General features: G+C 40.2%; 1 protein-coding gene across 1 annotated transcript; it reads left to right on the forward strand.

Moving 5' to 3' along the window:
- The first annotated feature begins 4,070 nt into the window (after positions 1-4,070).
- On the forward strand, positions 4,071-13,263 carry LOC111973355 (oocyte zinc finger protein XlCOF6-like). The gene is made up of 4 exons (XM_024000699.2): positions 4,071-4,333; positions 4,898-5,129; positions 11,111-11,270; positions 11,453-13,263. The coding sequence occupies exons 1-4, from the start codon at positions 4,163-4,165 to the stop codon at positions 12,723-12,725; spliced, it is 1,836 nt and encodes a 611-aa protein (XP_023856467.1). The 5' UTR covers positions 4,071-4,162; the 3' UTR covers positions 12,726-13,263.
- The last annotated feature ends 1,370 nt before the right edge of the window (positions 13,264-14,633 follow it).

Here is a 14,633-nt window from a genome sequence, read left to right on the forward strand (position 1 = left end):
TTAGTTTGGGTTAAGATCAATTTTGTGCCATAAAGGCAGACTTCAAGCAAATGTTTTTAATTCATGCAATAAGTATCTAAAATATATCCTATGGTTATCTTCACCCAAACTAACAATAATGCCCCTGGATCAGCATTACGATTTATAGTTTATTAAAATTAATATTTTATTCTTGCTTCTTATCATTTTCTCATTTACTGGCATATTTGACACCTAGCTAGCTAGCTATATTTTATGACTCAACATTAGTAAGAAATAGGTATTTGCTAGCCAACTAGCTCTGTTTAGCTGAGCATTTAGCTTTGCTGCCCCCGCGGCAGGATAACTGTCCATTGCCTGTTTTATTTAAGTTCATAAGCCTTATTCAACTTAACATGTCAAGAAAGCAATTGTTAGCTGACTTACTTGTATATTTGAGACCTAGCTAGCTAACTCTATTTATTCATTCAACATGAGTAGCTAAGAGGCTAAGAACTTGCACTGACTAGTTTAGCATGTTGCTGCTAGCTTGCTACATTTTACACTTTGCTTCAAGTCAGCAGACCAGTTGTATCTAAGAGATATTGTCTTATTTGTCTGACTACTGTAACACAACAATGATTAATAAATTTTGTTTTAAAAACACTAACTCAAAGTTTTATTTTCAAGATTCTCACTTCAAACCTCTGCCATGTTTGCAAAAGTTGTGCATCTGTTAAACTCCGCCCATTTACCTTTTTAATAACCAATCAGATTTGTTCTAAACCAACCAGATTATTTCTGCCCTAAGAACAAAGTTGACTACACTTTATGTCAATCTGCTTGTGGCAGGGGGCCCCTGAGCGATTGCTTATGTCGCTTATGGCTGGAGCCAGCCCTGAACCAAAGAATCGAGAAGAAATAATGTGTTGAGTAGGTTATTGAGAGTAGCTGAGTGGACGTTTGAATGTGGATATGTCATTCATATTTTGTATGAAACACTTTCTGGGAATCATAGATGTACCAGCTCCCCACATATTTCCTATTAAAAGCTCCTTGTTTGGTGCAATAAAAGGCATGGAGAAACTCTTAACTGTGAACTAACCAAAGGTCAACATGGGTCAACCCAGGAGACAGATGTATTGACATGTCATTTTATTTCCTGTTCGCTAAGCTTTAAAAGATAAGGATAATGAGAGAAAAAGAAGACTGTGGACTTCAGTAACAGCTCGGCTCCAGTCGAGAAACAAATAATGATTCATGAAAACTGTCTTCTATTAAATGGAGCATGGAACTGAAATGCTGTGGAGAATGTCTCTCTCTCTCTCTCTGAGAGGTGCTGACACACACATACGAACGCACAGACACACACAGAGACACAGACAAACACACACACATGCACACACACACACACATACGCTTTAGAACTAAACGAGAGGCTTTGACCCCAATTAGAGATAATTACAGAGCTACGTGATAATTAGCAACACAACAGCAACCTCACAGAAGCACCATTCAGTTACAAAACACATGGTGAATAAAGCACTAACTGTGTTGGAGTCGTTGGAGTCGTTATGTACCTCCCGTTTCCCATCTACCACACACCACAACTCACACAACACACAACACACTCACACACACACACCACACTCACACACACACACACACACACACACACACACACACAACACACACACCACACACCCCAACAACCACACACACACACACTCACCACCACACACACACACACTCACACACAATCACACACTCACACAGACACACAACACACTCACACACACACACTATGTATTTTAGAGGACTGGATGCTCTACAGAACTAGCTGAAGGAATTCCATTTTTGCCCACACCAGTGGTTCCTAAAAGTCATGACAATATATCGTAAGTATTTTTTATGATATTAATAATACCCACTATTATTCCACTGTATGTGTATGCAGATGTCTGTGAGCTATAACTGCTTATCAGTAAGGTCATAAATATAGTTCATTACCTGTAGAAGATAGGTTTCACTGGTTTTTATCTATCAAGAGAGGCACTCCATATTCTCTAATCATATTCACATACCAATGACAGATATATTTTCCTCTCAAATGCAGGGTCTGAGTCTCACACACCCAAACACACTCACATGCGTGCGCGCACACACACACACACACACAAGCACACACACACACAGATGCATGCAAGCACACACACACACACACACAACACCACACACAACACACACACACCACACACACACACACACACCACACACACACACACACACACACACACAAACACACACAACACACACCACAACACACACACACACACACACACACACACCACAACATCAACACACACACACACACACACACACACACACACACACACACACACACACACCACACCACACAGACACACACACACACACACACACACACACACACAACACACACCACACACACACACAACCTATCAGCCAGTGATGTTGAAAAAACAATTGGTTGTGGTGCAGCATCTCTTCTTTTCAAACGTGTGCATTCTTTGTTTTCTTTTCAGGCAAATTGAATATTGATTCAATCAGAAAACCTACTGTAGCGCCCAAAAGCACCTCATTGATGTACCAGACTGACGTTTTTCTTGAGGTGTGACATAATAAATACGTTATTCTTAAAGCAAAACACTCTTCTAAAATGTTGTTTTGTAAGGTACCCACTAAAAAAAATGTAGTTCACTACAATAAATACTCTGTCCCTGGTAGACCTATCGGGTGGGTTTCCCAGACGCAGAGTAGTCCGGAACTAAAATTAAATATTATATTTAGAACAACTTTTAGTCCTGCTCTGGACTAATCTGTGTCTGGGAAACCGACCCATTATGCTCTAGAGACAATCTAATCCTGAAATTATTAGTAACTGGAAACGGTATATGACATATCACTGTTATTAATCACTGAGATTATCCTCTGGAGCCTGGACTAGAGTAATGTTTAAGGCTGCCCCGGGGTCAATGCTAACAGTGGAGAACTGTTGGACACAAAAATTATGCAGTTTACAATATTTTCTATGCTAATTTAAAGCTAGAATCCTTAGTCTCTCTACATGAATAATTTATAAATTCATGATATATTTTATTGTATGATATTTATACAATAGACTATTGTATAAATGCTTCATGAGCTTAGTTAATCTCCTGTACCCCAGCAGATCGAACACAAAAGCTTGTTTTACTCCAATTTTTATAAACAATGTAAATGTAAACAAACACCGCGTTAGCCTCAAAACATGGTTAAAACTATCATTTTGATATCATGGATGGTCAGTCTTTGCATCCATAGCTCTGTCTATGAATTTGAGAGTGGTTACATTTCTCAAGGCCCATATCCCTCAGCTTTTTCCAAAACAGATGCAGGGAGTCCACTTCGTAATTGTTACAATGAAGGACTCTAGTCTTAACTGTTGCAGCATCATAACAAAAGGCCTACGATTGAAATATGAGAATATAAAGACAACCACATTTATCCGCAGCTGACATCTGGCTTTAGTTTTTAATTTGCTGTTTTTTATTTTGTTATACTCTTGTGAATTCAATGGTTTTTACTAGATTACTTGTAGTTTTTCATGTTGTCTGTCTGTAATTTTTGTAATGACTTGGTGCTGCCTATCTTGGCCAGGACGCTCTTGAAAAAGAGATTTTAAATCTCAATGAGCCCTTCCTGGTTAAATAAAGGTTAAAGATTTTTTTTTTTTTTAAGTAACACTGTGAGCAACACCTTTGTCTTAATTTTTGTCAGCTCACAATATGTGTATTTTTCAATACATCACGGTATTAGTTTTGAATTACTTATGACAAATGTGTATGTTTAATTATSTAACAAATTCCACGCCACTGATAGGAGCGCATTGTGTATCCTAATTCTACATACAACATGTTCACCAGGGCTGTAATGATTAGTAATATACGTTTTGCAACGGAAACTAGAGTTTCTACTGGACTAATTCAGGTAGGTCCCTCGCCGTTTCGGTTGGTTCCTAGTGAATAAACCCAATGTTACAGAAAATGGTAGGAACATTTATTCTCCATTGCGTGTTTCATTTCGGACAATAATACAGCGTAAGGCCGGAAACATTAGACAGCGGAAAAGAAGCAAACTACACATTTTCAAAGTAGGCTATTTCTGAGATAACTAGCTAGCAGTCATGTCGAGCACAGATATATTTCAGACACAGTTATCCCAAATTATGGGGTTATTAGTTGAATCAACAGTTAGCGAGATGGAGCGACTTCTCGACGTGTGTGCTGCTGTTTTGGAGAATAAAGACAATCGTTTCCTGAAGAGAGAAATGGAGCGTGTGAATACAACCAACAAAGTGAGTGAGAAGTGTATCATCAAACCAATAATCTGTGATCAAACCGTAGAGATGGATAGAGGACTCATTTTTTATATATGTGCCATACTCGGGTCTGTGACTGCATGGGTAGCGCCATTGAGGCTACAACCCATAGGAAACCCCACGCAGTTGACTACTTTAAAATGTCAGGAGCATGGTGGAATCTTTAAATGTCSCTGCCCATGCTAAATCGTCCTGTTGGTTACTAGAGGCCTCTGTCATTCTCTATGGATACTTTTTTTTTGACATTTAGCTATCTAATGTTAGCCAATAACAGAGTTCCCTAACCCTGTTCCTGGAGCATTACCGTCCCGTGGGGTTTCGCTCCAACCCTAATCTAGCGCACCGTGTTCTCATGTGAGTTACAACTGGGGTTGAAACGAGACCCTACATGAGGGTAGCMCTCCAGGAACAGAGTAGGATAGCCCTGGTCTGGAAGATATTTCTTCAGATGTTCTATAAACGAGGCAATGAGTGTGTATGTTGAATGGTCAGTGACGGTATCAGTAATTCAGTCAATTGTTGTTGTTATTAATATTTCAGATAGAGTTTGCGTCATTCATGGAAGTGTTGCGTAAAAGCTCGATGGAGAAAATATCATTACTAATGACTGTGGACGAGATGGAGGTGAGAGCGGTGGAGAAGACTGGTGGAGAAGGCACAAGTGGTGGAGAAGCAGTAAACTTGCATAACCCAGAAGTAAAATCACGTGTAATTATAATCTATCCAGGAGATATTAGAGAAGCATTTGAGACTCAAAAAGGAGCCGTAAAGGGTGAGTCATTTGTGGTTGTTTTTTTAAAATTGATTGTTAATGTATGGTTGTGGATGTTCCCATAAGAGAGAGTTAAAGGACGCAACATTGTATTTGTCCCATTACAGAGTCTGTGAGAGCATGGGAAGCGCATAGAGAATGATAGAGATATCTCTTTGCCTAGAGAAAGTATTCACGCTCGTTGACCTTATCCACATTTTATTGTTACAGCCTGAATTTAAAGATGCTCTATGAAGGAACCGCTCCACCGTTTGCTGTTTGCTAAAATTAGAATAGTTTGCTTTATTTCAGTTTGTGACATAACAAGCAAGTATATGTAACGGATGTGAAATGTCTAGCTAGTTAGCGGGTACGCGCTAGTAGCGTTTCAATCAGTTACGTCACTTGCTCTGAAACCTAGAAGTAGTGTTGCCCCTTGCTCTGCAAGGGCCGCTGCCTTTGTGGAGCGATGGGTAACGATGCTTCGTGGGCGACCGTTGTTGATGTGTGCAGAGGGTCCCTGGTTCGCGCCCGGGTCAGGGCGAGGGGACGCCATAAAGTTATACTGTTACATATAGTGTAAAGAATCATTGTACCACTAAAATATTGTATTTGCCTGAAAGTAAGAAGCAAAAACTGAACTTAAGGTAAGCATAGAACTAGCGCACATAGAATGTATTTACCGATCTTAGACTTGCTTTAATTAAGTGTTGGTCCCATGTTTCATGAACCGAAATAAAAGATCCCAGACATTTAGTTTACATCCCTGTTAGTGAGCATTTCTCTTTTGCCAAGATAATCCATACACCTGACAGTTGTGGCATATCAAGAAGCTGATTACACAGCATGATCATTACACKGGTGCACCCTGTGCTGAGGACAATAAAAGGCCACTCTAAAATGTGCAGTTGTCACACAACACAAGGCCACAGATGTCTCAAGTTTTGAGGGTGCATGCATTAGGCATGCTGACTGCAGGAATGTCCACCAGAGCTATTCCCAGGGAATTGAATGTTCATTTCTCTACCATAAGCCACCTCCAATGTCATTTTAGAGAATTTGGCAGTACGTCCTACCGGCCTCACAACCGCAGACCACGTTTATGGCGTCATGTGGGTGAGTGGTTTGTTGATGTCAACCTTGTGAACAGAGTGCCCCGTGGTGGCGGTGGGGTTATCGTATGGGCAGGCARAAGCTACGGACAGCTAACACTTGCATTTTATCGATGGCAATTTGAATGCACAGAGAGACAGTGACAAGATCCTGAGGTCCATTGTCGTGCCATTCATCCGCTGCCATCACCTCCTGTTTCAGCATGATTAGTTCACGGCCCCATGTTGCAAGGATCTGTACACAATTCCTGGAAGCTGAAAATGTCCCAGTTCTTCCATGTCACCCACCAGACATGTCACCCATTGAGCAAGTTTGGGCTGCTCTGGATCGACGTGCATGACAGTGTGTTTCAGTTCCCACCAATATCCAGCAAATAATTATACCCTTCAATTGATTGGACTTGAAAAGGTACTGTAAGGTCCCACAGTTGCAGTGGTGTAAAGTACTTAAGTAAACATATTTTTAAAGTACTACTTAAGAAGTTTTTTGGGGGCATCTGTACTTTAATATTTTATATTTTTGACAACTTTTACTTCACTACATTCATGCAGAAAATAATGTACTTTTTACTCCATACATTTTCCCTCACACCTAAAAGTACTTGTTACATTTGAATGCTTAGCAGGACAGAAAATGGTCCAACTCACACACTTATGGAGAGAACATCCCTGGTCATCCCTACTGCCACTGATCTGATAGACTCACTAAACACAAATGCTTAATTTGTAAATTATGTCGGAGTGTTAGCGTACCACTGGCTATCCGTCTCAATTTTTGGGGGGGAATTTTAAATTATTTTTTACTTTTGATACGTAAGTATATTTAAAACCAAATACTTTTAGACTTTTACTCAAGTAGTATTTTACTGGGTGACTTTCACTTAATAGAAAATGAATCAAGTAAAAGTGATCTTTACTTTCGCGTACATTTACAATTGCATACTTTTCCCACCACTGCACAGTTGACTGCATGTCAGAGCAGAAACCAAGCCATGAGGTCAAAGGAGTTCTGAGACAGGATTGTGTCGAGGCACAGATCTGAGGAAGGGTACCAAAAAAGGTATGCAGCATTGAAGGTCCCCAAGAACACAGTGCCCTCTGTTATTCTTAAATGGAAGACATTTCGATCCACCTAGACTCTTCCTAGACTTGGCCGTCTGGCCAAACGGAGCAATTCGGGGGAGAAGGGCCTTAGTCAGGGAGGTGACCAAGAACCCGATGGTCACTCTGACAGAGCTCCAGAGTTCCTCTGTGGAGATGGGAGAACCTTCCAGAAGGACAACCATTTCTGCAGCACTCCACCAATCAAGCCTTTATGTTAGAGTGGCCAGATGGAAGCCACTCTTCAGTGAAAGGCACATGACAGCCCACTTGGAGTTTGCCAAAAGGCACCTAAAGGACAGTCAGACCATGAGAAAAAGCTCCTCAGGTCTGATGAAACCAAGATTGAACTCTTTGGCCAGAATGCCTAGCCTCATTTATGGCAGAAACTAGGCACCGCTCAACACCTGGCCAATACCATTCCTACGGTGATGCATGGTGGTGGCAGCATCATGCTGTGGGGGTGTTTTTCAGCGGCAGGGACTGGGAGACTAGTCAGAATCGGGGGAAAGATGAACGATACAGAGAGATCAGAGAGATCCTTACAGAGAGATCCTTGATGAAAACCTGCTCCAGAGCGCTTAGGACCTCAGACTGGGGCAAAGGATCACCTTCCAACAGGACAACGACTCTAAGCACACAGCCAAGACAACGCAGGAGGGGCTTCGGAACAAGTCTCAATGTCCTTGAGTTGCCCCAGCCAGAGCCCGGACTTGAACCCGATCCAACATCTCTGGAGAGACCTGATAATAGCTGTGCAGCAACGCTCCCCATCCAACCTGACAGCTTTCAAGGATCTACAGAGAAGAATGGGAGAAACTCCCCCAAATATAAATCAAATCCTATAGGTGTGCCAAGCTTGTATCATCATAGCCAAAAAGACTCGAGGCTGTACTCGCTGCGCCAAGAGTGTATCGTCACAGCCAAGAAGACTCGAGGCTGTACTCGCTGCCAAAGGTGCTTCAACAAAGTACTGTGTAAAGGGTCTGAATACTTATGTGAATTTTTTTGTTGTAGTAAATGCGCAAAAAATTCTAACCTTATTTATGCTTTGTCATTATGGGGTATTGATGAGGGGGGGGAAAACTATATGAATCCATTTTAGAATAAGGCTGTAACATAACAAAATGTGGAAAAGGTGAAGGGGTCTGAATACTACCCAAATGCACTGTAATTGATAGAGTGTAGATAAGGAAGCCTGTACAGAATACAAATATTCCAAAACATGCATCCTGTTTGCAACAAGGCACTAAAGTAAAACTGCAACAAATGTGAAAGCAAGTAACCTTTTGTCTTGAATACAAAAGTGATATGTTTGGTGCAAATACAACACATTACTGAGTTCCACATTTTTCAAGCATAGTGGTGGCTGCGTTGTGTTTTTTACGTATGCTTGTAATTGTTAAGGACTGGGGAGTTTCAAGAGGGAAAAAAGGAACGGAATACAGCCTAGTGTATGTATACTACTGACACCTAGATTGTGTTGTTTAAACAGGTATAAAGCCAAGGTTGGCGATTTACTGGAACCTGCAGTTATGGAATGTTTGTTGACCAAGTATAATTCATTGGCTGATCCCTCCTGATGACCCGAATGAAATCGTGATCCTTCCTTAACCATAGGAAGTCCCACCCAGTTGACTACTTAAAAATGGTGGAAGCCCTAAATGGCAATGTCCATGCCAAAACAGGTTTTATCCATCTAGAGTCCTATTTAACTCTATGGATGTTCCAAGTACAGTTTCCTATTCCTGTGTAACATCAATTATATTACAACATTGTGTACATATTTTTGTTGTTGCTACAGTTAAATAATTTGTGACCGACCGGCTTGATTCAGTCTTATGTAGCAAAATTTGAAATTGTTTATTTTTTTTAAATATTTTTTTTTTTACATTGGATAAAAGTAGAGACTCAAAGCTAGAAAATGGTATATCATACACTACAGTTGAGGAACAATGGGAAAGTAATCCTGCTTTGAAAGTTGATAAACTTGTAATTTCACTTTTGAGAAAATGTCCCTTGAATGTTTTAGTAAACCTATTGGAGAGCTCTACTTTGTCTACACCCATTCAGCATTGTTCATAGCCTCTTAAGCCTTAGCCCCACCCATCTCTTTAAGGATTCACATGTGAGGCCATGCACTAAACAACCAAAGATTTCAAGACTAAAGGCTGTCTATTGACAGTTGTAGCAGTGACATAATGAACGTTCTATTGTTGTCCAAAATCAAACTTGTCGTTTATGAAAAAGTATAAACACAAAAACTACAGGCTGCATGACATCACCGGCCTGGTGATCCAAAATAGCATAACTAGTGTATTTTAACACAAATAAACCACCCATTAAAAAAAAAAAATGTTTCAGTATATGTCAATCTATCAAACCAGGCAACATTCTAAACAATGTTTTGGTTCGTTTCTAGCTCGTTAGTTAGATGGCTAGCCAGTTCAAATAATGACCATATCATATAGCTGACAACATCTTCACTTTTAGCTCATGTGTCTTCATTATTACAGGAAAATAAACTTACGACAAGGTCATTATTTACTTGTTAACGGTGAGCCAATTACAGAACATAGCTTACGGTTGTGAGTGCGACGAAATAAAAGCAAGGCATTCTACTGGAGAATTTTAGAACTTGGGACACGGGCCAATGAGATAAACGTTATAGCCTCATGTGACTTTGGTGCAGATCATGTTCTACACATCACCGTCTCTGGTAAACACATACTATATCAAATAAAAGTTTATTTGTCACTTGTACAGGATACAGAAGGTGTAGTGAAATTGTTACTTGCATAGTGGAGTCTTTAAAATATTTTTTTGACATAAACAATGAACCACAATCCCAACTCGTGACGTTGCTACCCTGCATGAATCTGGGTAGCTAACCAACTAGCTAACATTAGGCTATAACTAGCTATGCAAATGGCTCTTAGATACATGTAAAATCGTGTGGTAATATTATTTGTAACTTTAGCTAGCTAGCTAACAGTACGCTTTAACTTGAATTTACTTTCTGGCAAAGATGAAACATATCTGAAAGTGTAGCTAGCTAGACTATTTTACCCGTGGATGGATGGATGGAAACGCATGGATACATGGATGGAAACTTCTCCCGCTCTGTCACGGTGTTTGAAGATGTAATCCAGAGCCGGGTTTTTTATACAACAGCATTCTATGTGTTCTCTTTTTTGACTCCGTCMGCATATTTGCAATCAAACGSCAGAATTTTCTACATTCTCCGTAGCTATCATACTCCTAATTCCACTGATTTCAAAACTCGGTCCTCCAGAAAGTGAAGAGCAACACTTTTGTAGTTCTACTACGTGATATCTTTAAAAACAAAGCTGCGTTAGGAGTACCTACACATACTGACCAGCTCATGTTATAGACACAAGCGTGCTACATGGCAGACCAATCCAAACTCATCTCTCGGCATGTCCTGCCCATTCATTATCTCAGCCAATTATGGCTAGCGGGAAGGCTCCTCCCTTTTTCTGTGGCTAAACCACCTAGGCTTCTAATATAACAATTGTATTCATATTTACAGATGGRATACAAGTTTGTTATTAAGGCAAATTAAAGTTAACATGTTCCAAGAAGGCATTTCTGCCCAAAAACTTTTTTTTGATTTAAAAAATATAAACAAAATATAATTTGTTTACATTCAAATGCCTCTCCTGTGAAGTAGTGACGCGAGCCATATGCCTAGTTTCCTGAAACCAGTTACATCTCCGATTTTTCTTCTGCACAGCAACAACCACAATGACCTTCTCTGTTTTACAGATGAGGGATCTTTTGAGTCCGATAGTCAGGAGGAGGATCCTGGCCTTGCTCCCCTACCCTCACCTTCATCAGACGAGGAATGGCTCCCTGAGGTCGATCCCAGCCAGGATGATCACCTTGATCCTCAGGCGCCATCTGCATCTAGGTTGAAGATACCCATGTTAGGACAACCCTAATAATTCCATATGGTAGCTTTTGGAAAATAAACAGATTCAGCGCTGTTGCTAACTAGTACATCTCCCTTTTTTCCCCCTTTTTTTAAAGAATTCTTCCTCATTTATGCAAAGAGTTATGGGATATTAGAATCCTCTTGTCTTAACCTTTTTTTTCTATTCAACCTAGATCTGCATCGGAACCAGACAAACAAGACGCAGGTAGGGATGGAGAAGAGCAAGATGTCCAATGTGGAGATTCTGCAGACGCCGCCCACCAGGGGCCCCTCATCTGTTCCCACTGTGGAAAATGTTTCAAGGAGAAATGGTATCTGACGAGACACCTTCAGTCCCATACAAAATCTTTCAGATGCTCTCATTGTGGGAAAGGTTTTAATCTGGCTAAACAGCTAGCGAAACATTCCATTAAACACCAAGAGAACACCTTCAGTTGTACCGATTGCGATGCGGTGTTCCGCCAGAAATGTACTTTGCAGTCACACAAGAAACGTCACAAAACGGAGAAAACGGTCACGTGCGCAGTGTGTGAAAAAAGGTTTGTAGGGGAAAGGCACAAGTGCATTGTAAAGCAGAGGACATTCAGCTGCTCTTCCTGCCCAAAGGTCTTAAAGACCAGAGAAGGATTGTCTTATCACCAGGGAACACACTCCGGGGAGAGGAAGTATTGCTGCGAGACTTGCGGCAAAACGTTCTTCACCGCTGTGTCCTTAAAAACCCATATGATGACTCATAAAGAGAAGGATCATAGCTGTACTGTATGTGGCCAACGTTTCAACAATGGACATGCTCTCAGAAAGCACATGGTAGCCAGCCACCCTGGAGAAACGCCAGAGAAATGCTTCGTCTGCGACGTGTGTGGCAAATGTTTTGCCAAAAGAGACCATCTGTATAAACACATGAGGAGACACAAGGAAGAAAAACCCTTTGCGTGTGACGTTTGTGGCAAAAAGTTTCATTCCTCAGGTAATTGCAAAAGACACGAGATAACGCACACAGGTGAGAAACTATATCACTGTGACCTTTGCGGGAAAAGTTTTACCCAGTCCGGAACCCTAACCATACATAAACTAAACACGCACACAGACGGTGATGAAAAGCCTTCTTTTAAGTGTGAGATTTGTGGGGAAGTTTTTCCAAGACGTTATACCCTAAAAAATCATATGGTCACTCACACAGGCAAGAAACCATGTCAATGTAGTGTTTGTGGGAAAGGTTTCTTTAGTAATCCTACTCTTAAAGCTCACATGCTCATTCACACAGGGGAGAAACCGTTTGAGTGTGATCAATGTGGGAAAAGGTTCACCCAGTCAAGTCATCTAAAATATCACGAGCGACATGTGCACACTGGTGTCAAACCATTCGTGTGCGACATCTGTGGGAAGGCCTATGCAAATAGACAGAATCTGAAACTCCACAAGTGCAGTGCTTCTGCTAAACAGTAGGTCTGTGCAGTGCTTCTGCTAAACGGTAGGTCTGTGCAGTGCTTCTGCTAAACGGTAGTAATCTAGCGTCACAACTAGATAATTGTCACCCTGTCAATGAGCAATATATTTTTTGAATGGACCCATTCCATGCTCCTCCACGTGAAGGGGAAAATGCCAAATAAAACTAACCAGGTTTCCATCCAACCTTTTAATGCCGGTAAAGTGCATGTGGGATTGAAAGAATTGTAATTATTAAATTTGCCAACAGAACAAAATATGCTTGACAACGTCAGATCTTTATCTTTTATCTTTATTTTTTGTAAAAGTGTTTATGCGGGAAATTGCAGTGGAAATGCCTCTGCGCAAATATTGCTATAATAACCATCATATCGAAGTGAACTTGGAGTCACGCGATATGTTGTGTGCTCCTCCCACTACGACTCGGTAAACCCACGCAGTTTATTAGACTACAGATGAAATAAGTTCTGATGGAACGTCACAGGGTGGTGAAGGTGCACAGTAATGATCTTGATGCTCCTGTCCAATAAATATTGAGGGTCTTATTCTGGTGACATGATGATCGATGCTTGACTGCCGTTTTGACAAGTAAAAATAATCTCACTCTTTTGTCCATAATAATCTCATCATGTAGGTAGTTTTACCCGCACTGTATCTGTGAGCTGGTGGCTAGAGAGCACTGCCAAGACCAGAGTGGGACACATTCACTATAGAACGCAAAACGTTTTGTGACAACTGTCAGCAGAGTTGAAAAGAAGATGGAATCCCATTTAACTTTTGTTTTTTTTAATTGTTTTTTTTATTTGTTAACGTTACATTGGAATTTAAGCGCAAAAGTTATTATGTGCCACTGTGTCATCACGTACATTATTTTATCAACAAGTCAATTTATGAAAACTCATCCCAGGTGGGAAAATATGAAGATTGTTTTTAATGCAGATTTTAGAATATTCGCATTAAAATCTGTCTCCAATTGGATAGAAACCTTGCTATTTTAAGGGAAATAATCTGTGTAAAAATAAAAAATGTATCGGTTTTGAGTGTTTTTGTTATGACTGGACTCTGTCCTGGCACCAGACAGACCGTGCAGTTGCTAGCTCCATCACAATGTCCTTGAATTGATCCTGCTGCTTCTAATTGGAGACCTTCATATTGTTAGGAGTCTGTTATTGATTGTCTACTCATTATCAATCAATAGATGAGCTCATTTTCCAATGTCATCCGGTCACCAGGTCTTTATGATTTAAAAAAAAAAGTTATTTGACCTTTTATTTAGATGAGATCAATGTTTATTTTTATTTTTGTTGTTGGCACTCAAATAGCAGTGAAATCAAAAGACAGAATTTGTGATTTTTACCCCCAGCATAGTTGCTTTGGCTTTAAATGCAAATATTCTGTATTTTAAATAAATTAACAAATTAGCCTCTGTGTATTTGTACTTGTCTGTCTCTTCTCCAAGCCACTCTGTATTAAGATCACCATGTCTGAGCACAATGGGAGTCTATGGGATCTCTGGCAGCATATTATTTTACATTTTAGTCATTTAGCAGACTCTTATCCAGGGTAACATAGTGCATTCATCTTAATAATGTAGGTGGGACAAATACATCTCAGTCATAAACCATGTTTCCATCCACAGTTATGTGAGTATAGTCATATGTGTAAAAAAAAAAATCACAACAGATGATGGAAACCGGAAGCTTTGGTACACTTTTATGAATGCTGACAGATAAGTTGTCCGTTTTGACATGGTGAGATCTTTTTGTAACCAGGTTATCATCTAACCTTTATTATGCGAGTAAAGGAGGTCAGATAGGCATGTCACGACCAATGATTTACAGTGACTTCAGAACGTTTTCACACCCCTTATTCCACATTGTTACAGCCTGAATTGAAAATGTATTTAAA

The sequence above is a fragment of the Salvelinus sp. IW2-2015 genome, linkage group LG14 (assembly GCF_002910315.2).
Source record: "Salvelinus sp. IW2-2015 linkage group LG14, ASM291031v2, whole genome shotgun sequence".
Taxonomy (NCBI): Eukaryota; Metazoa; Chordata; class Actinopteri; order Salmoniformes; family Salmonidae; genus Salvelinus; species Salvelinus sp. IW2-2015.